The sequence below is a fragment of the Microtus oregoni genome, unplaced genomic scaffold (assembly GCF_018167655.1).
Source record: "Microtus oregoni isolate MIOR12 unplaced genomic scaffold, Mior012 000012F_ref0000307, whole genome shotgun sequence".
NCBI classification, from domain to species: Eukaryota; Metazoa; Chordata; class Mammalia; order Rodentia; family Cricetidae; genus Microtus; species Microtus oregoni.
The window spans coordinates 51,732,734-51,757,370 of record NW_024543071.1 but is presented as its reverse complement, the minus strand read 5'-3'; the positions used below and the strand labels follow the sequence as shown (position 1 = coordinate 51,757,370).

The window sequence follows — 24,637 nt, the reverse complement described above, 5'->3', positions numbered from 1 at the left end:
CATGTATGTCTTCACTACAAGTGTGCCTGGTACTGGAGGAGGCCAGAAGAAGGGTCAGATCCCCTGGAACTAGAGTTATAGGCAATTGGAAGCTGCCATGTAGGTGCCAGGAATCAAACCCAGGTGCTCTGGAAGAGCAGCAAGTGCTCCTTACAGCCGAACCATCTTCCCAGTGCCGGAGCTGGCTTCGCTTTGTTTTTCTATAAAGACAGGGGCTCTCTGTGTAGCTCTGGCTGCTCTGGAGCTCGCTCTGTAGACTACTCTGACCTCAAACTCAGGCCTGCCTCTGCCTCCTGAAGGCTGTGGTAAGGCATGCACCACCATGGCCCAGCTCATAACTGTCTTCTTCTCTGGTTGAAATAGTACTTCCTTCAAAGAGTTTTGCTGAGAAGCTTGCCCTCCCTGGTGGTTTCTCAGCAGATTCTTGTGTGAGCAGCAGGAGGGGAGAAACCTGTGTCTGCCATCTTCCCTGGTGTTTGAGTGAGTGAAATGAAGCAGACACTGAGGAACTGTGACTTTGAGTCGCTGTGAGGCCCTCTCCAGGCTAAGATCGATCTTCTTACCTTCCTCCACCCATCCCCAGTGCCAGGCTGCCATGTCTTGCGCCAGAAACTGGGAGTGCTCAGACTCACCTCCCTCCATTCACACCCTGCTCAGCCACCTACCCACGCAGCACCTCCTCCCAGCCACGCCCTTTGCAACCCCTCCCCGGTGGTGACTTAGGCAGCTCCCTTACAGCCCCAGACTCAGTGCCATGCTATGGGGAGACTGAAGCCCTGGGCCCGCTACCTGCTCCTGATTGTAGCCCACCTGCTGGCCATGGGCCTCGGGGCTGTGGTGCTTCAGGCCCTGGAGGGTCCTCCAGCACTGCAACTCCAGGCCCAGCTCCAAGCTGAGCTGTCTACCTTCCAGGCAGAGCACAGGGCCTGCTTGCCACCTGAGGCGCTGGAGGAGCTGCTAGGTGCGGTCCTGAGGGCACAGGCCCATGGAGTTTCCAGCCTGGGAAACAGCTCAGAGGAAAGCAACTGGGACCTGCCCTCAGCTCTGCTGTTCACCGCCAGCATCCTCACCACCACCGGTAGGCCACCACCACTGGTCAACCACCACCAGGGAATCTAGAAGACCTGAAAGCCCTAGCGTGCAGCCCTTCCCCCATCCCAAGGCTCCAGACAAAGCCAAGGCTCTATCAGGCCTGACATCATAACTGGGGCTCCCCACACAACACACCCCAACTGGTGCCTCCACTTAAGCTGCCAGGAGGGGTGTGGCCTTCCTAGCCCCACCCCTATGCACTCTGAGTCCAGAAGAGAAGCCCAGATCACATAGGCCTGAAGCCAGGACAAAAACACGACAGGGTGGGAGAGGTTCTTGGATGGAGGGGTGCTGTGGGAAACACAGTCACCCTCTGAGGAGGCTGAGGAGAGGAAGTAGTGAGCTGCAGCCAGTCACCAGGGTGCAGAAATAAGTAGGGTTGATGAGATTCCTGGCCAGGAGAACAGCATGTGCCTAGACACTGGGAAATAAAGTCCTATAGTTTTGCTTTGTTGTCCTGTAAATAGTCTAAATACTTTTTTTTTTTTTTTGGTTTTTCGAGACAGGGTTTCTCTGTAGCTTTGGAGCCTGTCCTGGAACTCCCTTTGTAGACCAGGCTGGCCTCGAACTCACAGAGATCTGCCTGCCTCTGCCTCCCGAGTGCTGGGATTAAAGGCGTGCGCCACCAACGCCTGGCTAGTCTAAATACTTTTTAAAGTGAAATATGTATTTCCAAGTTCATTTCCAATTGGCCGTGCAGAATGGGGCCTGCCTCTGGCACACCCGGTCCTCACGACATCTGATTCCTATGGGCTTTGGAGTTTACAACCTGTGAACCCCATTGATCCTGTTCTCCCAGCATGCTCCACTCTCCCACCTTTTCCTATTCTGCCCCTGTTTCTCTGGCTCTAGATGCTGTCTCTCATGCATACCAAAAAGTTCATTTTCAGAACCTCTTGTTTCCGTACTTGCTTTCCCCACCATAAACCAGGGCCTGGGCAGGTTTAGATCCAAAGTAGCACAAGATACGGCACATAGAAAGAAAGGATACATACATGGGGGTGAAAGCAGATGGCACCCCACTGGTTGAAGATACGGAAATACTGATTAAGATAACTGATAGCCGGGTGGTGGTGGCGCACACCTTTAATCCCAGCACTCGGGAGGCAGAAGCAGGTGAATCTCTGTGAGTTCGAGGGCAGCCTAGTCTACAAAGCGAGTTCCAGGACAGCTAGGACTGTTACATAGAGAAACCCTAATAAACCTCAGGAAGCCGGTATCAGGCTGGGGTGTATCAGCTGAGCACTTGCCTGGAATGCACGAGGCTCTCTAGGTTCCATCGGAAGGACAGGGAAAGGGAGAGAGGGAGGACTTGTCAAAGACAGAACATCAGTTCTGTTCCAGCACAAAAGGTCTCAATGAGTGTCTTCAGGGTTAATTTTCCAGAAGAGACAACAGTAACCCAGTGAGGGTAAGGGACCTGCCCACCATCCAGGCAAAGAAGACCCTAGCCTGGTGTTCATGTCATTTTGGGTACCAAAAGGCAGCCTTCTGTGGGAGGAGATGAAGAAAATGTGACTCCAATAGGCATCCACTCAAAAGCTCACAGCCCCTGCTCTCTCTTTTTCCAGGTTATGGCCATATGGCCCCACTGTCTGCGGGCGGAAAGGCCTTCTGTGTGGTCTATGCGGCCCTCGGGCTGCCAGCCTCCCTAGCTCTTGTGGCTGCCCTGCGCCACTGCCTATTGCCTGTGTTCAATTCTCCGGCTGCTTGGGTAGCTGTTCGGTGGCAGCTGGCAGCAGCCCAGGCTGCCCTGCTCCAAGCAGCAGGACTGGGGCTCCTGGTGGCCTGTGTCTTTGTACTGTTGCCAGCCCTGGTGCTGTGGGCTATGCAGGGTGACTGCAGCCTGCTGGAGGCCATCTACTTCTGCTTCGGCTCCCTCAGCACTATTGGCCTAGGGGACTTGTTGCCCGGCCGTGGGCGTGGCCTGCATCCAGCCATTTACTACCTTGGACAGTTCGCACTTCTTGGTGAGTCCTGGAAGGAGGAGGGTAGAGGAGCGTGGACTACAACTCCGAGAGGGACCCTATCCTAGAGTACGAAATGAGTGTTGGAGTCCAAAGAGCACGGGGGCCATGTTGGGTGCTGCATGTAGAGCCGGGGCGGCCATCACACTGGGAATTGGGTGGGGAGCACAGGGAGCACCCTAAGAGCCACCCTAACTAGCTCTTCTCCCCAGGTTACTTGCTCCTGGGGCTCCTGGCCATGCTGTTAGCGGTAGAGACCTTCTCAGAGCTGCCACAGGTTCGTGCCATGATAAAATTCTTTGGCCCCAGTGGCTCTAGAACAGATGAAGACCAAGATGGCATCCTAGGTCAAGATGAGCTGGCTCTGAGCACCATGCCTCCTGACCCCCCGGCACTGGAACAAACCATTCCAGCACCAACACCAGAACAGACCCCAGCCTGCTGATACAAATCAGGTGGTGGATCTTCAACTCACATACCTCACGTACACTGGAGGCCTTTGAACAGGAGGCCCTGAGGAGAGCTTGGGGAGCAGAGCAGGAAGTGGTTGTGGGTACAGGATGTCAGGGGATAATGTTAATTTAAAACATTAAACGGGATGCTTAGTTAGCACGCACCAAGAGGCTCTGGGCTCAGTCTGTGTGGGAACACAGTTGAAAGTGTGAGTACATGTACATCAACCAAAAAAAAAAAAAATCTAGTGTGGGTGTGTGCACTCACACGTGGAGGCACAGGGCATGTTTGGAGGTCAAAGGACCACTTTGTGGATTTTATTCACGCCTATCCACCTTCAGGTGGTTCCAGGGATTGAACTCAGATCCTCAAGCTTTTATCCACTGGGCTATCTGAATGACCCATTTCATTTTTTTCCCCCTTTAGAATGATGTAAATCAGGCTGGCCTTGAATCCACAGAGATCTGCCTCCCCGGTGCTGGGATTAAAAATATGTGCCATGAGGGGCTGGAGAGATGGCTCAGTGGTTAAGAGAACTGGCTGCTCTTCCAGAGGACCTGGGTTCAATTCCCAGCACCCTCATGGCAGTTCACACAGTAACTCCAAGATCTGACACTCTGACACCCTCACACAGACATACGTGCAGGCAAAAACACCAATGAACATAAAAACAAACAAATCTTAAAAAGAAAGAAAAAAATATGAGCCGGGAGGTGGCGCACACCTTTAATCCCAGCAGTTGGGAGGCAGGGGCAGGCAGGTATCTGTGAGTTCGAGGCCAACCTGGTCTACAGAGCTAGTGTCAGGACAGGCTCCAAAGCTACACAGAGAAACTGGGGGGTGGAGAGGGCCAGGGAAGTGCCACCACCAACATAGTTAAGGCTGGCCTTGAATTCCTGCTCGTTCTACCTACACCATCACCCCAAATACTGGATTTATTATAGCTGTTTATCATCACCACGCCTGTGATTTCAGATTTTCTTTCTAAATGAGTTTTCCCTCTGGCCCTCATCATCTGTGAACCTCCAAGCTCGGCTGACCCGGGCTGGAATCACATTGACAGCATTATTAGCCTAAGCCCCACCCTCTTCCTTCTCTTGAAGTCCTCCTGAGAAAGGGCAGGCGCTCCAACTTTATTGCTCCAGACACAAAGGGAAGGATGTAGGTGGCCGGCAGGCTCCGCTCTGTAGACGGGGGAAGAGTTCTCTGCAGCACCCTGGAATCCTGGCCACCACCAAAACATTCACACACACTCGATAAATAAATACTGCCGGGCGGGCTCGACTGCTCCAGTTCGCGGGTCCAATCCGCCCTGCTTCTGTCCGCTGAAGGAGTATGAGGGCTCTGTCCTCCGCTGTGCAGGCTTGGGGACTGGCGAGGAAGGGTCCATGACCAGAGAAAAGAAGAGCGAGAACCAGACAGGAGGTTCAGCTCAGCATGCAGCGTTCCCGCCTGCTCAGCTGCCGGCTCACCTTGCGACGTCGCTGCTCCAGGCCGCGTTCCAGGCGCTCATCTTCCTCTAGAGCACTGGGAACAGGGGGTTCAAGTCAGCCTCAAAGTTGGCCGTAATTGCAAGCCCCTCCCCGAGACTCCAGACATGCCATTTCAGGAGGCGCCCTGAGGTCCTCCAATTCCCAGAACCATCCAGGTCCCACGGCTCACATTCGCTCCTTCTGGTCCAGGTCCCGGACCAGCTCATCCCTCTGATTGACCAGCGACACTAGCTCCTCCAACAGGAGCTGCTCTCGGTGCTGCTGCGCCACGGTTTTCTGCCACTCTAAGAAACCAGGAGCCTGAGTCAGGAGGGGTGCCCACCCTGGCCCTGTTCTATCTCCGGCCTCTGCTGTTCCATTTCCTACCTTCAATGGCCAACATGGCCCGCAGCTCCCGGCTCAGCAGTTCAAACCTCCGCTCCAAGTCCTGTTCCTCGATGCTGATGGGGAAAGGTGCCAAGTCAGACAAAGTGGGATGGGAGAGTCAAAGGCTGTGACCACTTCATCTCTACCTATCAGTTTCCACGGAGGGCTGGGAGAACCCCAGTGCTGCTCCGGTGCCCATGCAGAGTTCTCTCTAGATATGCATGTTGCTCCTTTTCCACATCCCACTTTTATACAAAAAAAAAAAAAAACCCTAAAAGGATTATTTGATTGAAAAAGAAAGCTAACATTGTCTGGGGAAACGATTCCAAACGCAAAAGGGAAGCAAAGCTGCCTCTGGCACGCAGGATGGTAAAGGCAATGATGGGGAGAGTGGCTTGTCACCCCACTTAGCCTGCTCAAATTTCTCTGAGCCCATTTTCCTTACTGTAAAGCTAGAATCAAATCGAAGGGCCTGCTGGTGGGCGGGCCAGCAGAGGAGGAGGGCCTAAAGAGGAAGACTCAGCAGCGGGTGGGCGGGGCCATCAGAGGAGGAGGGCCTAAGGAGGAAGACTCACTCACAGCAGCTGCAGCTGGTCCTGCCTCCGGATGAGTGCGTTCTTCTTGTTGACCAGGGTGAACCACTCCTCGATCAGCACCTCCTCCTGCAGCCTGTTGGCACCTGAATCAGGTCAGGACAGTCACCAGAGCTGCCTTCTGTCGGGGCTCGGGGAAGGGGTTTCTCTTTCCCTAGTGGCATCTCAGAAACCTTCTTCCAGCCACCAAAGGGATTCGAGCTGTGCCGCCTCCCAAATGCCTGTCCCACCTGATTCCATAAGGCTCCTCAGCTGTTTCTCCACCTCAGCGGCCCGCCCATCTATCTGCCTCTGCTCCTGCTCCAGGGCCTGGAGCTCCGCACACACGTACTGACTTGTGTCCTGGAACCGTTGCTGGGAGAGGAGGGGGTAAGGCGGAGGACAGGTGAGCTCATCACAGGCCTTGCTCAGAAAATACCATGACAGTTCCACCCACCTGGTCCTCCTTACCAGGCCAGCCTCGTCCCCTGGACTAGGGGGTGACTCCTCTGAAGGAGGGCTCCCACCTGCAGAGAGACACCAGGCTGGGTTCTTCCAGCTAGCAGAAGCCCCCAGGAAGTCCCCCAGAAGGATCTGTGATCAGCTAAGCCGGCTCACCACTCACCAGAAGGTTGCTGCGGGGCTGCGGCTGTGCGTGGGCCTGAGTCAAGGCTGGAGTCAGGGCTTGGGCCTTCCTGTGGAAAGAGTCCGCTGAGGGCTGGGCTGGGTTTCCAACAGTCCCCCAGTCAGTGCAGATAACCACAGTCTCTCACACACAGGGAGAGAGAATCCTTCCTCTCAGACACAGCTACCCAGCTACTCCTCCAGTCTCACAAGCACCTCCTTCAGGGTAAAGGCTTCCTCAAGGAAAAAGCATGCCTTCACCAACATCTGTGGGCCTGGGCCCACCCACCTCTCTGCCTCCAAACGCTCCTTCGGGGGCGCTGAGTTGATCGTTCTTTTAGGGTCAGAGGCAAAAGGTTTGGAAAGACATAGCCGGGGCCCTATCTTCTACCTCTTTCCCATCCCTTCAAAGAGCCCCTCAGGTCATCTGGCTCCTGTTGCTTAGCGCTGGCACTTCCATCACTGCTAGTGCCCCTGAGTGACAGAGAAGTCTCATCAGGAGCTAGGCTATCCCGAGTCGGCATCTAGCCTCTGGCCAGAAGGGGGCACCCTCCTACCTGACAGAATCCTAGACCTAGAGCCAGCAATGCTCTTCACAGAGCTTGAAGAATTTTTTTTTTTTTTTTTTTTTTTTGGTTTTTTCGAGACAGGGTTTCTCTGTGGTTTTGGAGCCTGCCCTGGAACTAGCTCTTGTAGACCAGGCTGGTCTCGAACTCACAGAGATCCGCCTGCCTCTGCCTCCCGAGTGCTGGGATTAAAGGCGTGCGCCACCACCGCCCGGCAAGCTTGAAGAATTTTATCCTGGAAGGGTCAAGTCTGGCTCCACCTTGCCCCATTCTATGTCTCTAGAGCCCGGTTATTTTTGCAAATATTTTAGATTTCTTTTATGTTATTTGAGTGCTTTTCCTGCATGTCTGTATGAGCAGTGTGTGGGCGCTCAGTATTTGCAGAGGTCGGAAGAGGGTGTCAGTTGGCCTGAAGATCCCTTGGAACTGAAGTTATGAACTGTGATGGTGCTGGGAACCGAACCCAGGTCCTCTGCAAGACCCCTAAGCCTACCATCCAGCCCTCGGGGCCTAACTTTTAACTCATTTGACAATACTGCTAGCCCCTCTTCCGGGTCACCCCAGTGTGTACTCTCAGACCAGCCTCCCTGGCTCAGGGGCTAGCCTGTCTGGATTGGATTAGCTGTGGGGGCAGCACACCACGCCCTGCCATTCACTTCTCCCTCAAGCTGAGAGGTCTTGACCTCAGAACATTCGCTCCCGGGAGTAACCTCTCCACACCCATCTCAGCCCCCAGTCTCCTGCTCAGGTCAGTCGGGAGCTTCAACCTCAATTCCCTTGCCATCAGAGCCCCACCAGGTCACCACCCTCTGGTCACAGCAATGGACTTTCAGTTCCCTAAAAAGCTTTCTTGGTCTGAAACCACCCTCCATCTTGAACTGCTCCAATCCAGCTAGACCTCCTGGCTCAGCTTGAACCCGTCCTGCAAGGGCCTCCTCAGACTTCCTTCAACACATTCTGCCTCCCTTCCTGGCCCTCAATGTCTGGAAGTTTGTCCTGATCCCCCACTGAGGCAGAGAGCACCCCAAGGCTTACTCACATTAGCATCAACCCCACACACCTCTTCATGCTGCTGGTTACTGCAGCCTCTCTAACTCCCGAGAGGCGGCCCATTTATTTATCTGAGACAGGAACTCACTATGTATCATCTCTGGCTGACCTGAAACTTGCTTTGTAGACCAAGCTGACCTCATACTCACAGAGATCCACCTGCCTCTGCCTCCCGAGTACTGCAATTAAAGGCCTGTACCACTATACCTGACTATTTTTAAAGATTTTTAAAATTTATCTTGATTATTAAGTGTGTGTGGTTGTGTTGTGTGTGCATGAGTACAGGTGCCTACATAGGCCAGAGGTATTAGATCCTCTAGGGCAGGAGCAGACGGCTGTGGGTCACCTGGTGTGGGGCTGGGACCTGAACTTGGGTCCTCTGGATTAGCACAGACGGCTGTGGGTCACCTGATGTGGGGCTGGTGACCTGAACTTGGGTCCTCTGGATTAGCACAGATGGCTGTGGGTCACCTGATGTGGGGCTGGGACCTGAACTTGGGTCCTCTGGATTAGCACTATGTGTTCTCATCCATTAAGACCTTTCTCCAGCCCTGTTAACAATTTTTTAAAGGTTTAATTTTGATCGTGCGTATATGTGTGTGTTTGTGTCTGTGGGCGCTCTCAGAGACCAGAGGCATTGGATAACCTGGAGCTGGACTCACAGGCTGTTGTGAACTGCCTGTCTTGTGTGCTTGGCACTGAACTTGGGTCCTCTGGAAGACTAAGGCTCACTCCGAACCACTGAGCCATCTCTCCAGCCCTAGTTTGTTTTTAGAATCATGTGTGTGGAAATGTCCATACAAGAGCAGGTGCCCCTGGCAGCCAGAAGAGGGCATCAGATCCTCTGGAGCTGGAGTTATGGCAGCTGTGAGCTGCTGGATGTGGATACAGGGACCAAACTCAGGTCCTTTGTAAGAACAATTTGTGCTCTTAACCCCTGAGCCATCTCTCCCAGAGACTGACCCTTTAGATAGACCCAGGGCCATCTCTCCCAGAGACTGACCCTTTGGATAGACCCAGGGCCATCTCTCCTAGAGACTGATCCTTTGGATAGACCCAGGGCCATCTCTCCTAGAGACTGATCCTTTAGATAGACCCAGGGCCATCTCTCCTAGAGACTGATCCTTTAGATAGACCCAGGGCCATCTCTCCTAGAGACTGACCCTTTGGATAGACCCAGGGCCATCTCTCCTAGAGACTGACCCTTTGGATAGACCCAGGGCCATCTCTCCCAGAGACTGATCCTTTAGATAGACCCAGGGTCCAGCATACAAGGCCCACAATTAAAGGCAATACTGCTAAGCACAGATGTCGTCTCAAGGACCTCGTGAGGCAGAGGCTAGTATCGCTCTGCAGACAAGGGAACAGGGGCCAGAGATGAAGTCTGCCCCAGAACTTGATCTACAGCCCAGAGCTGTCTAACTCAAAACTTGTTCCCAAGCCTGGAGGCCCTGCCACACTGGGTTTGGCTGTATCTTTGCATGTAAAATGGCCGGACTCCAGACCGGCATCTGGGGAAACTTTAGCTCCCAGTTTGACACCATGCAGGTGGCTTCATGTCACTCTGCAAAGGGATTTCACACTTTTGATCCTTATCCTCAGGGCAAAAGCCCAGAAGTGGCTTGACCAGGATGGAGTGGGGGGGGAGGGAAGGAATCAACTGTGTGGAGCCCAGCAGAGGGCGCCAATGAGTACTGCAAGCTCAGAACCCTAGTTCACAGCTGCAGCTTCTTCATCTCCCTCAACTTCACTATTCCCACCCATAAAAGGCAGGAATCGTGGCTTCCTGGAAGGGGCACTGTGGGAAGCCAAGGAATCATGGGGATGGCCCACCTGGCAAAGCAGGCAGAATCGGGGGAGGGGGTGAAGAAAGCAAATGTCAGCGGCTTTTATGCTTACTCACACCAGCCCTGTGGGAATCCCAAAGCTTCTTCCTCATGTCTGACCCAAATTCCTCTTTCTGTGCTTTCTCTGATGGGCTGCCCTAGAAGCACCCATGTTTCTCATCAGGCTGCTTCTGGCCCACCTCAGCCTCAAGGTTCCTGACCTCAACCCACTCCAGGCCTTGGGGAGCTTCCAAGGGTGGAGCGAGGATGAACACCCTCCCAAAACAGTAGGGGCAAAGCCAGCCAATGAGACGGCCTTCTCTCGTCTTATGGGTCAAATATCTCCTGTGGGACAAGGGCAGGAGGAGGCCTGGTTTGGAAAGATCAGATGCTGGGACTCAGCCCCAGAAGGGTGACGGCTGAATCCTTCCCTTTGTGACTTTAAAGAGCTACTGACCTACATTAGCCAACTGGGCTAGAAGTCCTCCAGCAACCTCCTCCTCCAGGAAATGCCTCTCTAGTCTCATCCCCAGGCTCACATGTCTCTGGAACTTCCCTCAGGGCTCCTACTCTCAGACTGGCCTCACTGCCATCTGGGGACTTCATGGAGACGACTGTCAGTTCCCTAAATGTGGTCGGAATGTCCTTGATGCCATTGCCTTTGCTTGTGTGGGCCTCCTCATTTGAGAACCAGACCGTCCCATTTTCTTTTCTCCTCTGTCAATTCCTGTAATGTGTGTGTTGCATGCTTGTGTGTGTGCGCGTGTGTGTGTAGGTGTGATTTGTGTGTGCGCGCGTGAGGGTGTGTGTGCGTGTGTGTGTGTGTGTGATGTGTGGCAGCCAGATAACTCCTGCTCGCGTGTGCGCATGTGTGTGTGTGATGTGTGTTGCATGCTTGTGTGCACGCACGTGTGAGGGTGTGTGCGCGCGTGTGTGAGCGTGTATGTGTGTAGGTGTGATGTGTGGCAGCCAGACAACTCCTGCTCGCGTGTGCGCGTGTGATGTGTGTTGCATGCTTGTGTGCACGCACGCGTGAGGGTGTGTGTGTGTGTGTGTAGGTGTGATGTGTGGCAGGCAGCCAGATAACTCCTGCTTTCCTCTATTGCACACCACCGTGTTTTCTTCCTCTCTTCCTTTCTTTTTTATATTTGTGTATTGGGGGAGCACACGTGTGGAGGGTGGAGGACACGTGTGTGAACTGGTTCTCTCCGTCCATCATATATGGACCCCCGGGATAGAGCTCAGGCCCTCATGCTCCGTGACTGGAACCTCTGCCTGATAAGCCATCACTCCCCCACCTTATTTTTGAGATAGCGTCTCTCACTGGAGCTAGGGCTCACGAATTAGCTACACTGGGTGGTCAGCAAGCCCTAGGGAACCTCCTGTCTCCACCTCCCAGGCACATGGCATCACACCCAGATTTCTACAGGCTTTTTACAGGTCCTCATGCGTATGTGGTAAGCTCTTTACCTACTTAAGCCTCCACCCCCTAGCCCTGACATGTTCTGTTTTGAAAGGGCTTGAACTCTGTTTTTTCTGCTTCTACCTCCCAAGTGCTAGGATTACAGGCATCTGCCACCCTGCCTCGCATTTTGTGACACTGGGGTTTGAACCCAGAATTTCTTAGGCAAATGCTCTACCACTGAGTTATTTCTTTGGTCCTCTATTTCCACCAGGGAAAACTGTCCATCGACCCATACTGGCCCCTCTGGCCCCTTCTGCTGTCACCCTCAGACTAAAGGCCTGTGGCCAGAGTTCATCTGGAGTCCCTGAGCTTTCTGTAGCACCATCTCTCCTTTAGCACAAGGACGAGTGTGTGTGTGTGTGTGTGTGTGTGTGTGTGTGAGAGAGAGAGAGAGAGAGAGAGAGAGAGAGAGAGAGAGATGACCTGAGACCTATGGGGCACGGTGTGGAGGCAAGAAGCCCCACCTACTAATTCCTATTAAGCCTCAGGGGTTAAAAATTCAAGTCAGATAATCTGGAGACTGGGAGGAGCTACAGGGGCCACCCACCAGAGGACAGTATTCCTTCCTCTAGCTATTGGGCTAGGTGGTTGCTAGGTGACATCCAAGGCCACCCACGGAGAAAGAATAGGCCCTAAGAGCTGGTGCAGAACTTGGAGCCTTTTGGGAACTTCCTGCTACAGCCCCTGTTTCTACAAACTGGGCAGATGTTTCTAACAAATGTTCGGAACCCCTCACATGTACAAAACTGGAAGCCTAGGTGTTCTGTGGGCTTTGTCCCCGAACAGGAAGCCTAGTGCCGTACCCGGGGACCCTTCCACAGCACCAGGCTCCATCTGATTGAAGTGCATCCCAGCATCCAGCGAAGCCACTTCTCTGAAGCTGCCACCCCTGCACCAGCCCTGACATCGGGACCACTCAGGGCCCTCTCTGAAAATTCCCCTCTATCCTAAGCTGCAGCGGGGTAGGGGTGCTCACCACAGCCCCAACTCCTGCATGTCCCGCGCCGACTGCAGCTCCAGAGTCCGGGTCATCCACAGAGAAGGAGTTGCTATTCCGTAGCCTGGATCGCCTCTTCTTTAGCAAATCAGCGTCACGCACGTGGGAGAAAGAGCCATGTGCTCGGGGTGGGGGTACCGGCCCGGTCTCCCCATTGACCGAGGACCGTCTCAGTCTCACACCACTTGTAACACCCGGTGCCCCAACTCCGTTTACCAGCGCCTCTGTGGGGGCCACGGGGGACGTGGATGACCGGGCTCTGGGGCCATCGGAGGGTGCCTCTGGGGAGCTTGCTTCCTGGTCAGTCTCCCCATCCTTGGAGGTGCAGCCCAGGTCCGTGTCCCTAGAGGCCACCTTGGGTACCGCCCCAGTCCCGCGGTTCACAGCCTCCTTGGGCTCTGTGGGCGCTTCAGCCCCATGTTCCCGTAGCCGCTGTGCCAGGTCGCCTGCGTCCAGGCCGTCGGGCAGGCTCGGCTGGGCGTTGCCCACACGGTAAGTGCCAGAGCCACCACCGCCCTCCAGTTGCACCAGCTGCAGCTCTTGCCCAGTACAGAAAGCTCGGATCTGGCACAGGTACGTCATGACGATGAGCTTGTCAGGTACGGACAGAAGCACCATGTCCGCTGGCTCCAGCAAACGAGACACGCCCAACGCAGCGAAGCCATCAAAAGCCTAGAAAGGGTGCACTCTGGTCAGAAGTAGCAGCGATCTAGCAACACTCCGGATCCAAGCCAGCCTAGGGGTCCCTGAGACTCTAGAGCCAGGATTTGCTTAGCAACGCCTTCACCCTCCTGCAGAGGGAAATCTAACAACAAGGCCCGCCCTCACTGTTACCTAGCAACTGTACATCGCCCACCCAGTTATCAAAGAATGATTTTTGGCAAATAAATAAACAACTATCTAAGGAAATCTAGGGAAATATGCTTTTTTTGTTTGTTTGTTTTTCAAGACGGGGTTCCTCTGTGGCTTTGGAGCCTGTCCTGGAACTAGCTCTGTAGACCAGGCTGGTCTTGAACTCACAGAGATCCGCCTGCCTCTGCCTCCCGAGTGCTGGGATTAAAGGCGTGCGCCACCATCGCCCGGCGGGAAATATGCTTTTAAAATTAAAAACATCAAAACAAAATTAGGGCAAACAATTTAATAACCAAAAAGATTTTATGCTGGGCGATGGTGGCGCACGCCTTTAATCCCAGCACTCAGGAGGCAGAGGCAGGCGGATCTCTGTGAGTTCGAGACCAGCCTGGTCTACGGAGCTAGTTCCAGGACAGGCTCCAAAGCCAGAGAAACCCTGTCTCAAAAAACCAAAAAAAAAAAAAAAGATTTTAAAGTTTCCAAAAGTAGACCAGGGTCCTGAGCCTCAGAGTCTCCAACTCTGGGGCCAGCAGCCTGACTCTCTGGCTAGACCCTTTCTTCAGCCATGGCCCCTCATCTCACCTGTTTGTTGTTCTGTTTGATGTCGTGGGGGTCAAGAGAGAAATAGTCGCTGCAGAGAGAATGTGCTGGTCAGAAATGGTTGGCACTAATATCCCTGCAGGCTCCCTCCCAGCCACCCTCATGTCCCTGTCACTCACATCTTGTCTGGGTAGAATCGATGTAAAATAGCACAGAAGGCCAGGCCGTTGCGCCAGGATGTGGTGAAATTGGTGATGCAGACACCACGATAGCCATTGGTGACCTGTTGGCACCACTCCAGCAGGGACTGGCTGGAGCTGACCAGGGCAGGTGGTGCCTGGGGACACAAGGGTACAATCAGAGGATGTATTCTAATGACATGTCCTCCACCCTTTGAGGAAGTTCAGGCCTGGCATAAAACCACCCCAGTTCGGAGTTTACAAAGATCACCAGAAACACTGGCCAGAGCTTTGGGTTGCCAGCTTGGGGTAAGGAAGTTATCTGCCAAGGTCACCTAAAAGGTCAGTGGTGCCCAGGCAAGGTCAGAGGCCACCAGCAGCCACACTTCAAAGTCAGCCCAGAAAATCAGCTTAAGGGTATCCAGCTCCATGCAGCCTAGCAGGGTGAAAGAGCCAGGCATCCTGAGGGAGGAGGGAGGAGGAACCTTCTTTGAAGCTGAATCCCCTCCCCATCAAAACTGCATCTTTCTTGGTCCACCAGGTGGGTACATGCAGAGTCACGGTTCACTCAGCCCCAGGTTAGCGGAAGAAGCAGACTGGCCATCAGTGGCCTCCATCCCTACCTGGCTGCCCGGCAGCCTCCTGTCCTCTTCAGGCTCCTCTGGGGAAGAGGCCCCCGAGGGCCTGGGTCCCCCAGCCCCTGCCCCACTGGCCACCCGTGCCTTAGTCAGGCTGGCCTCTTGAAGACTTTCACCAGCTTCTTTCCCCTTCATGGTTTCCAAGACCCCACATTCTGCTTCCTGGGCCTCAAAAATATCAGATTTATTCTCTGGAGACTCAAACCCCTCCCTCTCTGCTTCCTGGGGCCCCAAAGTCCAATACTTGGCCTCTACTAGCCCCAAAAATTTGCTTTCTGTCTCCTGTACCCTGGAGGCTTCTGGTGCTATGTCTTCGGCCCCAGAAGCTCTTGGCTTACTCACTGCAATGCCTAAAGCCTCACACTTGAGGGCTCCCCAAGCTCCAGGCTCCTGGACCTCCAAAGTATCAGTCTTTACTTCCTCAGATCCCCAAACTATAGTTTCTGCTCTCTGGGCCCTCAGTACCTCAGCCTCTGTTGTTCCAGCCTCTGGCCTGGAGATCCCAGAATCCCTTGCTTCTGTCTTCCCAGTTTCCAGCATCCCAACTTCTGCTACCTCATTCTCTGTTCCCTCCTGGGATTTCCTCACTTCTGTCTCTGGGGACTCCAGAATCTCAGATTTTACTGTCTCAGCTTTTAACTCTGGGGTCTCCAAACCTTCTATTTCTGCCTTCTGGGTCCCAAATAACTCAGTATCCACTGCTTCTGTCTCTACCTCTGGGATCTCCCAAATCTTTTCTGTCTCCTGGGCCACCAAGGTCTCAGACTCGTCCATCTTAGCTTCTGTCCCTGGAACTCCTAAACCACTAGATTCTATTTTCTGGGTCCCCAGTATTTCAGCCTCTGCCCCTCCAACCTCTATCTGTGAAATGCCAGGGCCCCCCACTTCTGTCTTCTGGGCCTCTAACATCTTAGATTCTGTTGTCCCAGCCACTATTCTCAGTGCCACAGAACCCCCAGATAGCTCTTTGGCTTCTGTCTCTTGGACTTCTGAAAAGTCAGCCTCCATTTCTAAGACCCTGGCTCCCTCGATTCCTATTCCCAGAACCCCCAAAACCCCAGCTGCTATCTTTGGAGCCTCTAAGATCTTGGCTTCCGCTGGCCCAGTGTCTACCTCCAGAACCCCTGAGCCTTCCTCCTCTGCCTCCAGGGACCCTTCCATCTCAGTTTCTGGTTTCTCAGCTTCGACCCAAAGTACTTCATGACCTGTGGATATCTCCTGGGCCTCCAATATGCCATCTTCTGCTGCCCCTATCACTGAAACACCCAAACCTCCCACCTCTATCTCCTGGGTCTCTTTTCTTCTAGATATTATTTGTGGGGGCTCTGAATCCTCAAATGTTATCTTATGGGTCCCCAATATCTCAGTTACTGCTGTTTCAGTCTCTATCCTTGGAATACTCCAAGCCCCCACCTTTGTCTCCTGCATTCCCAATATATCAGCCTTTGCCATCTCTGCCTCCACCTTTGGAACCTCTGAACCTCTGGCTGCTACCTTCTGAGTCTCCAATATTCTAGCTTCTGCCTCCCCAGCCTCTGTCTTTGGGGTTCCCAGTATCTTAGCCTCTATCTTCAGCACACCAGCTCCCCCATCTGCTACCTCCTGGGCTTCCAATATCTTCGTTTCTGCTGTCACTGTCTTGATACCTGGAACTGTAGAACCCCCAACTGTTTTCTGGATCCCAAATTCCTTAGACTCCCTTTTCTCAGTCCCTGTCCTCAGCATCCCCAAAACCCCAATCTCTTTATCCTGGATCCTCAGTACCTCAGACTGTGCTGTTCGGGTAGCCTCTGGCTCCAGGACCTCTGATCTTGCTGCTTCTGACTCTTGGGCCTCCAGTGTTTCAGATTCTGTTGTACCAGTCTCTATTTCTGGGGACTCAGGTCTCCCAGCATCTGTAATTGGTGTCCCTATAACCTTCCAAGGTACCCCTTCAGCCTCTGTTTCCAGAACCCTTGGCTCCCCAGCTTCTGCCTCCTGGGCCCTCATATCTCCAGATCCTACCTTCTGGTCCACTGGCAGGACTTCCTGAGAGCTGCTGCCCTGGGGCCCAGCGCTTGCTGCTCCAGCAAAGGGACCCTGCTCCAGGCCTGTCTTCCCAATAACAGGGGCTCCACTCCTAACCCCTTGGCTTTCTCTCTCCTGGTCTGCAGGCCTGGCACCACTGAGGAGCCCTAGATGTCTTTCAGGCTCAGCTGGAGCTTGGTTCGGGTCACTGGAAGCCTCTTCCTGGGTCCTTACACCCATCCTCCTCTGAGCAATCCTAGGAGGAGCCTCAGGAATTTCCCTGAGTCTTGTCTTGAGCCCCAGTACTGCATCCTCTGGTCCCTCCATGGCTATATGCTGTACCTTTGCCGTCTGCTCAGCATCTACTTGATGGAGTTTTGAACTCTCTTCAGCCTCTCCAGGTGTGATGCATGGCTCCTTAGTGTTCTTCTCTGTGTTTCCTGCCCCACTAGCCTCTGCCCTGTCCCCAGTGTCCCCCTCTTCAACTTTGGATCTTTCTCCTCTTGAAGCATCTCTAAAATCTCTGCCCTCAATGTCTGGCTCTGGCTCGGTTCCATGGACCTCTGTCCCTTCCTGAGAGCTTATCTGGGCCTGGGTCTCCCCAGAAGAACCCATTCCTGTTGGAGGACCCTCATCCCCCGTGTAGGGTACTGGGGATCGGGATACATCAGAGCCTTTCCGGAGCCGAGGGGCTGGGGTGGGGACCATGTCCTGGCCTGGCTGCCTGGTGGACCTGAGGAAAGAGCAGACAAGTGTTGTGGTCTCCCATTGAGCCCTACACGCACTTCTAGAACACACTTGACAGTGTGGCAGCACTGGAGGGGAGGGCAGGGGCTGGGTGGGATGCATCTGTTTCTAACAGCAACAGAGCTGGCTCCTTACCTTGTCTCTGGTGGGGACTGTGGGGGCCTTGGGGTTTCAGGCCCCACCTGGCCCCCAGCTGTAGCAGCTGGTTCTGACCCCTGGCCCCGGGAGGCCCTGGCCGGGGGCGCAGGGGCACTCACAGGGGCAGGGTTGGTATCTTCAGCACTAGAGGATCTGGCAGCTAGGGGGAGAGGGAGGGGAATGCTGAGGACTGCATTGTGACAAAGGTCCAGTCCCCAGCCCTAGTCTCAGGCTAAGTCTCACCTGCCTGCTGGGGCCGCGTGTGACTTTCCTCATCTTCACAGAGCGTCTTCAGCTCTCGCGAGAGATCTGAAGGGGGAATCCATTGGAAGGGTAGAGTCAGGCCGAGGCAGCGTTCTATAGTTTGAGCCCCACCCTGACCCCCGACTAGAGTTCAGGGCCTACCTGGGAGACGCCCCGGTCTCAGGGCACAGCCCCGGCCTTGGAGAAGAGGCAGGCCCCCAGATGCAGAAAGAGAAAGAGTGAGAAAGAACCGCAAATATGAAGGATGAAAGGCTTTAAGGAGGGATGGGGAGAAAGCAGAAGGGAGGAAGGCAGACTGGCTGAGGGTAGGAGACTGGACAGAGCCCACACTTCATGTGACCCAGATTCTCAGACTTCATAGGGACCAAATGGACATCCACTCCAGGTGAGAAGGCCGGGAACATGGGGAGATACTGGGGACCCATTCTAGAGAACTCTGCTCGAGACTGATATACCTCTAGGACCAGGACCAAGCTTGGCCAATCAGAGCTGCTGGCCAGGCTGGAGCTGCTGTAATAAGGACCTCTCTCTGGGTGTGCACAAGCTGGTTCTGCCCCAGAACAACCAACACTTGTTGTGATCCATCTTAGGTCTTGGCAGTCTCAACCCACAGACGACTATGAGCCCACCTGACTGGGGGCCTCGTGCCCGGACCTCAGGAGCCCCAGGGCCACGGGCTTCCTCCTCATCGCTCTCAGCAAAGTCGTCCAAGTTGCCCACGTCACTAGGCTTCACACTCATGAGACTGGCCAGGCTCTGCATGTCATCATCCCTGTGGGTTTGAAGTCAGAGGTGAGGGCGGGGCTCAGAGTTCACAGGCTAGGGCCTGGGAGGACAGGCGGAGACTTACGTGGCACGGCCCTCACGCAGGAGCACCCCAGAAAGGGTGAGGCTCAGCTCAGCGTGCACTACCTTCACAGATTTAGGCTTGAGACGCAGTCGAAGCGGAACCTGCGCAGGCACAGGCCCAGCATGGCGAGCCAGATCCACATCAACTGTGGCCAGTACCTTTCTCTGTCCCTTGGACTCCTGCGGGTGTGGGAAGTGGGGAAGCAGCAGAAGCATCAGTGCTGCCCTGAGGTCCCTGAGATTCCAGATCCGACCTACCCAGACACTCACGTTTTCAATAATAAATGTCCACTCTTTGGCTTCATACTGGTCCACGTGAGGTTCCTGGAGAGGGGAACACGGGTGAGCACAGGGTTTCAAGGAGGGCAATGCCAGGAGAGCACTCTGCACTGCCAGGGAGGGGGTATCACACCTGCTGGGCCCGCCTGGGATGCACTTTGGCTTCTCTGAGTGTGTATATGCGGTACTGGATTGCACCCCAAACCTCAGTGCTCTACAGCTGAGTTATACCTCCAGCCGTCCCTGCACTCTGACCCCTTTTTTTTCCTTTTTAAAATATTTATTTTGGTTTTATGTGTATGGAGTTTTGCCAGGATGTATGTCTGTGTACCATGTGTATGCAGTGCCCCTATCAGAGAGAAGAAGGTGTTGGATCCCCTGGAACTGGAGTTACAGATGGTTGTGAGATGCTGTGTGTGGGCTGGGAATGGAACCAGGTTCTTTGGAAGAACAGCCGTGGGGCTGGAGAGATGGCTCAGTGGTTAAGAGCATTGCCTGTTCTTCCAAAGGTCCTGAGTTCAATTCCCAGCGACCACATGGTGGCTCACAACCATCTGTAATGAGGTCTGGTGCCCTTTTCTGGCCTGCAGGCATATACACAGACAGAATATTGTATACATAATAAATAAATAAATATTAAAAAGAAGAAGAAGAATAGTCATGCTCTTAACTGAGCCAGCTCTTTAGTCCTTGTGTCCTGGCTTCTGATCCCAGACTGGATACTACAGGTTAGGTAAATGCTACCCCCCCCCCCCCAAGATCTCTTCAGTCACTTGCAACAAACCCACGCAATTTTTGGTTCCAGCACTTGGTTCCTCCTGTGGGTGAGCATCCCACTAATAGAGCCACACACCCAGCGTTGCTATTCTCTGCCTATACCTGAGCTCCAGAGACTCACCCTGTACAAGGTCACAGAGATGTCCACGTTCTCTGGGACCATCCACACCACAGTGCCACGGTATGGGTTCTGGATGCCGGGCTGCCAGCTGTGGGCCTGTAAGAGGCAGCAGGGAGTCCTCCTGGGTCTTCACCCTTCCCCATCACCATCAGGCCCTATCCTCTTCTCCCATCCTCCTTTCTCCCGGTGGACACCGATATGACCTGCACCTGATTGCGCTTTCCCATCAGCTCACATCTACCTCCCCCTTGGCCCTGCTTCCCAATCTGGACCCCCAGCTGCCAGTCTTTCTCACCTTGGAGCAGACGCGTCGGTTCCGCCGAGTCCATACCACTACCAGCTTGTCTGGCTGCCTGGAAGAAAGGGAAGAACTCTTAGCAGGCCCAATCTAGCTTCCCCGTCTTCTCTTCCTCCTTTTTCTAGCTCCCTGGGGGTCTCCTCTGGTCCCCTTCCCAAGGAGGAGGGCATGGGCAGCTTCTTATCTAGGGTCACCGGGTGTAGGGTGGGGCTGCTCAGGCAGGGTGGGGCTGACTGAAGGGCAAAGGCCTGGACAGTGAAGATTGAGACATTATGGCCCAACAGGGCCTTTGAAAAAGAGTGACGCGGGGGCTGGAGAGATGGCTCAGTGGCTAAGAGCACAGACTGTTTGTTCTACCAGAGGACCTGGGTTCAATTCCCAGCACCCACATGGAAGTTTATAACTGTCTGTAACTCCAGTTCCAGGGGAACTGACACCTTGGCACCAATGCACATAAAATAAATTTAAAAAGAAGAAGAAAAAAGAGAAAAAAAAGAAAAAGTGACAGACAGGAACAGCAGCAGGCACACATGTGTGCACACACAGAAACACGGGAAGACAAAGACTTGGTGGTGAAGAAGTCCATTTGTTCACAATATTTGTGGAGTTCCTCTGGAGCTCAACTTGTTCTGAGGGCAGAGGAGAGGAGAAGAAAAGGGGCTGAGGCCAGACCTTTGAGGTCAAGGAAGGTGGAAGAAAAGTAAAGACAAGGAGGGAAAAGCCTGGCTTGGTGGTGCAGGTCTTCAATGCCAGTGCCTGAGGCAGATGGAGGCAGGTCTGTGAGTTCAAGGGCAGCCTGGTCTATATAGCAAGTTTCAGGCCAACAAGGGCTAGATGTAAGACCCTGTCTCAATAAAAATAATAAATAAATAAATGAATAGATAAATAGAAGACAGAAAGAGAAGAAAAAAGTGTGTGTGTGTGTGTGTGTGTGTGTGTGTGTGTGTGTGAAGAAAATAAACTAGTCACGACTTTGTGGGTGCCGTGAAGGAGCCTGCCTGATGTCCCTTTGGCTGGGTATCTGAGCAGAGCAGGAGTGGAGGAAGCTGTTATGTGCTGATCTTCAGAGAAGGCTCCAGGGGAGGAACTCTTCAAATGCAAGGATCTGAGGCTCAGGGAGCAGTAGAGGCAGAGCAAGGGCAAATGGAAGGAGTGAGGCCAGAGAAGCACAGGGTTAGGGACACTAGACAACCCCCACGCACTGAGGGGGTCAGACAGGACTCCTACCTCCTTAAATCCAGACCCACTGATGCTGACAATGGAGTCCCAGGGAAGCCTGAGGAGACTTCCAAGTTAGGACGGCTAAGATGGACAGCAAGCATGTGTTGCAGGAAAGGCAGACATGCAAAGGTGGAGACAGCAGGGAGAGAGCTGCGCAGGCCTGGTCCTTGACAATGGACTAACACTTGGCTGGGCCCTGGGGACAGGGCCTTTTTGAGTTAGTCTCTAACCACTGCCCAGGAGGGTGGGGTCGGTCCAGGAGAGAATCAGGGGAAGGCAACGTGAGAGCCTTCCCCGCTTGTTTCCAGCCCTGTGCCTGGATGCTAGGTCTGCCCAGCTCACTGCCTCCCTGGAGGCTGAGGCAGGACAAGCGGCTTGCTCTTAACCTTTGAGGCTTCTGAACACAGAGAAGTAGGCCAGATAATGTCACACAGCTGAGTCTGGAGTCCTCTGACCTAGAAGTAAGCAGCCATTCCCAGCCCCAAACCACAGGCAATGGCCCAGCAAGGCCTTCCCAGAAAAGGGAAACAGCAGGGGTGCCTAGAGAGGGTGTGGCCTGGTTGGTCAGCCTGACTCAGGACGGCAGGCACGCCTTCCTGGGAAGCTATGACCTAGGCAGGGGCAGCTTCCTGTCCTGGGCTCCTGGCTAAGAAACCCAGCAGGCCTTACCCATTGCTGCTTGTGACTCAATCCACTGACACTGTCTGTACCTTCTGTCTATTCCCCAGAACCATGCCCGGCGTCCCTTTGGCCTCACCCAGAATGTTGGGGCAGGAACCAGAGGCCAGAGTTCAAGTGCCAGCTCTGCTGTGTTACCCCAACGAGCTACCATTCTCCCTCTGCCTTTACTGCATAAAGGGCCTCCCAGTGGACCCAGCATGTTCAAGGCCAAAGATTAATGGTGGCTGACCTAAGGACCCCAGCCTCTGCTCGTTCCCCTCCCTTCAGACCCCATGGTTCCGGCCTACTCCTGCTCTTCCCCCTTGGGACTCTATATTTAGCCCCACTGGGCTGCGAGGCCCCCACAGCTGTGCCCTAATCCAGCCGAGGGAAGCTGACACCAGTGTGCACATATATTTAGGGTGTGACGCAGGGGCCTGGGCAGCTGCCCTGTGGGGGCATGTGAGCCAGACAGCCCTAGGGCCCTTTGACAGCCCAGGACAAGGCCTGCACCCTCTCATGTGTTGGCCCCTCACCTGCCTACCTTTCCCTCCACAGATCCGCCCCTTCCTACCACCTACCACCCCTAGGACCTCAGGCCCCTTTAAGCCTCTCCCCGCCTCCCTCTTCATCCCTCCAAGCTCAGTTTCCCCTTTTAAGGACATTGTGGAGACATCCCCAGCCTCTGGGGCCCACTCTAGCTGAAGGGGGAGGGGCAGAAAAGAAGGCCACATCTTCACTCTGAACTGAACTAAGATCCATGAAGTCTGTCCCAGCCTTGGCCACCTGGAGATCTCAAAACTTGTTCCGTTTTCCACTGCCACCCAGTCCAGCTGCTCTTGGCTTGAGGAACGAAGCCTCCTCCCTCAGGTCGGAGCACAGCTGATTTAAATGTGAGCAACGATCCTCCTGCCTGTGAGCCTTGCCCCACACAAGGCTCTCCACACCTCTCAATTCCTGGAGTCCCCCGAGCTGCAAGACACACCTAGGATGGGAACCCCGTTAGTCGTTAGACTTGGGGCGAGTTTCTCAGACTCAAAAAGGTCAAGCTAAACCGAGTCCCACATCACTCTGGGGTTCCCTCAGGCCTCCCTTCTACTCACCATTTCTTGGTGCACTCCAACACCAGTTCATGGTAACAAGCCACAAACTGAAACTTGGCGGCCCGCTTGCCCACCCGCTGCAGGCGCTTCCACACCGAAGTCATGGCCCTAGGAGCTCTTGCCGCCCACTTCTCAGGCTCGGAGATCCCGCTTGCTCGCCACTGCTGGCCCTGTCAGGGTCCCCATGGTCTCTGGGGCCCCTTTCTGCTATGCCCGTCCTGTCCACCCCGTCCGTATAGAGGTGTCTGAGGTTCGGATCTAGGCCGCGCTTGTTGGGACGGCCGCTGGGGTCCTCCGGGTGGGCTGGTTGAGTCTGCGGGGCGGTCCCGGCGCGTCGAGCTGGTCGGAGCTCGGAGCTGCAAGAGCGCGGTTTCCTGGAGCCGCACCCCCGTCCGAAGGCGGGCGGGGCTGCAGCGCGGGGCGGGGCGACCCCGCTTCCGGGACGCGACCGGGCACCGGCACCCGGCTTGGGGGTGGAGGGAACGAGCCCCGACCACAAAGTCGACTTGGTGGGCGCCCGGGGGCCGGATGGGGTATAGGGTTGAACATGTGCGCTCCGCGCTCCAAGAGATGACAACCTCAACTTGGTGCTGTCCTCCCAAGAGCTGCCACAGCCGCCTCCCTTCCTGCCTGCAACCTTTGTGGTTCTGTTCGGTACCCCACTTCTCAAGCTTGTAAAGCAGAGACCTAGGAAGAAGATGGGTCTTGCTCATAGTCCTCAGCGTCTACTGGGCCAGAGCCAGCGGTTCTTAGCTCTGGAGTGGGAGACCCTTGCTAACACCCACGTCTTAATGAGATAAGAAAAGTTCCGAGTAGGGAGCCAGCTTTGGCGGGATGCACCTAGTGTCACAAAACCGGACTTCTCAGCTGGCACGAGGAAAAATAGTCCTCACATCTCACAAGCAATGAAAGGTTCAAATATTGGTTTCTAATCAAGAGTGCCACCTTGGACAAAGCACTAACACTCTGTGCCTCGGTTTTGAAGTCTGTTAAATGGGGCCAATTATAGTTCTATCTTTAACGGTCATAGAAGGTTGAAACGTGGGAAAGCATGTAGCACAGGACCGGGCTGATTTTGCCAGGTCTTATTAAATGCAATCCGTTATCAGGGCTAGAGAAAATAGTCTGTGGGTGTTTTCTCTCCTCCCCTGGGAAGTCCCTGGGGCGTTAGCTGTGGTGTTAACGCCTAGATTAAGACTCCTTATCACTCAGCCATCCAACTCAATGGTAATGAGCCTCTGTAAGGTGGCTCATACCCAGTTAGAGAAGTGCCCTAGAGCAACGCATCTCTATGTTCTCTCCCGGCCCAGTGCCTGGTAAACCCTCACGGTGGAAAGGACTTCTTGTCTTCCAGGAGTGGCAGTTGGGTGGATCTCCAGCAAGTGACCGTGGTAGGGAGTGGGGAAGAGCTGCCCCGGTGTAATCTTGAGAGTGCGCAGGCATCTCCTGAGGGCTGGACACCCGGGTTTGTCTCTCCACTCCATTGGTGTGAC

At 54.3% G+C, this 24,637-nt stretch overlaps 2 protein-coding genes across 8 annotated transcripts; one reads left to right on the top strand and one right to left on the bottom strand.

Moving 5' to 3' along the window:
- Nucleotides 1–759: 759 nt before the first annotated feature.
- Nucleotides 760–3,613, top strand: Kcnk7 (potassium two pore domain channel subfamily K member 7). Its single transcript, XM_041661264.1, has 3 exons — nt 760–1,078; nt 2,664–3,062; nt 3,272–3,613. The coding sequence occupies exons 1-3, from the start codon at nt 760–762 to the stop codon at nt 3,502–3,504; spliced, it is 951 nt and encodes a 316-aa protein (XP_041517198.1). The 3' UTR covers nt 3,505–3,613.
- A 611-nt stretch (nt 3,614–4,224) lies between these two features.
- On the bottom strand, nt 4,225–23,513 carry Ehbp1l1 (EH domain binding protein 1 like 1). 7 transcript variants are annotated; one of them, XM_041661256.1, is made up of 21 exons: nt 23,145–23,513; nt 20,158–20,215; nt 19,863–19,958; nt 18,956–19,009; nt 18,687–18,865; nt 18,466–18,608; nt 17,978–18,013; nt 17,816–17,881; nt 17,570–17,732; nt 16,445–17,420; nt 14,666–14,848; nt 14,043–14,200; nt 13,906–13,954; nt 12,451–13,143; nt 6,569–6,638; nt 6,415–6,470; nt 6,195–6,318; nt 5,951–6,050; nt 5,372–5,445; nt 5,175–5,289; nt 4,225–5,039 (listed from the first exon to the last, which is right to left on the bottom strand). In XM_041661256.1, exons 1-21 carry the CDS (start codon nt 23,246–23,248, stop codon nt 4,940–4,942), a joined length of 3,597 nt encoding a protein of 1,198 aa, XP_041517190.1. In that variant the 5' UTR covers nt 23,249–23,513; the 3' UTR covers nt 4,225–4,939. The 7 variants fall into 7 exon arrangements, with proteins under 7 accessions (XP_041517190.1, XP_041517191.1, XP_041517192.1 ...); XM_041661257.1 differs by lacking the exon at nt 14,666–14,848; XM_041661258.1 differs by lacking the exon at nt 14,666–14,848 and having other exon boundaries at nt 17,030–17,420.
- Between the last annotated feature and the right edge of the window lie 1,124 nt (nt 23,514–24,637).

Excerpts from the sequence above, each read along its gene's own strand:
- Kcnk7 (XM_041661264.1), top strand. The coding sequence starts at position 760 with ATGGGGAGACTGAAGCCCTGGGCCCGCTACCTGCTCCTGATTGTAGCC. Across the intron at positions 1,079-2,663 it reads CAGCATCCTCACCACCACCG|GTTATGGCCATATGGCCCCA; the intron begins GTAGGCCACCAC and ends CTCTTTTTCCAG. Across the intron at positions 3,063-3,271 it reads TGGACAGTTCGCACTTCTTG|GTTACTTGCTCCTGGGGCTC; the intron begins GTGAGTCCTGGA and ends TCTTCTCCCCAG.
- Ehbp1l1 (XM_041661255.1), bottom strand. The coding sequence starts at position 23,248 with ATGACTTCGGTGTGGAAGCGCCTGCAGCGGGTGGGCAAGCGGGCCGCC. Across the intron at positions 19,010-19,862 it reads TCTCTGTGACCTTGTACAGG|GAACCTCACGTGGACCAGTA; the intron begins GTGAGTCTCTGG and ends TCCCCTCTCCAG. Across the intron at positions 5,040-5,174 it reads CTGGACCAGAAGGAGCGAAT|TGCTCTAGAGGAAGATGAGC; the intron begins GTGAGCCGTGGG and ends CCCTGTTCCCAG.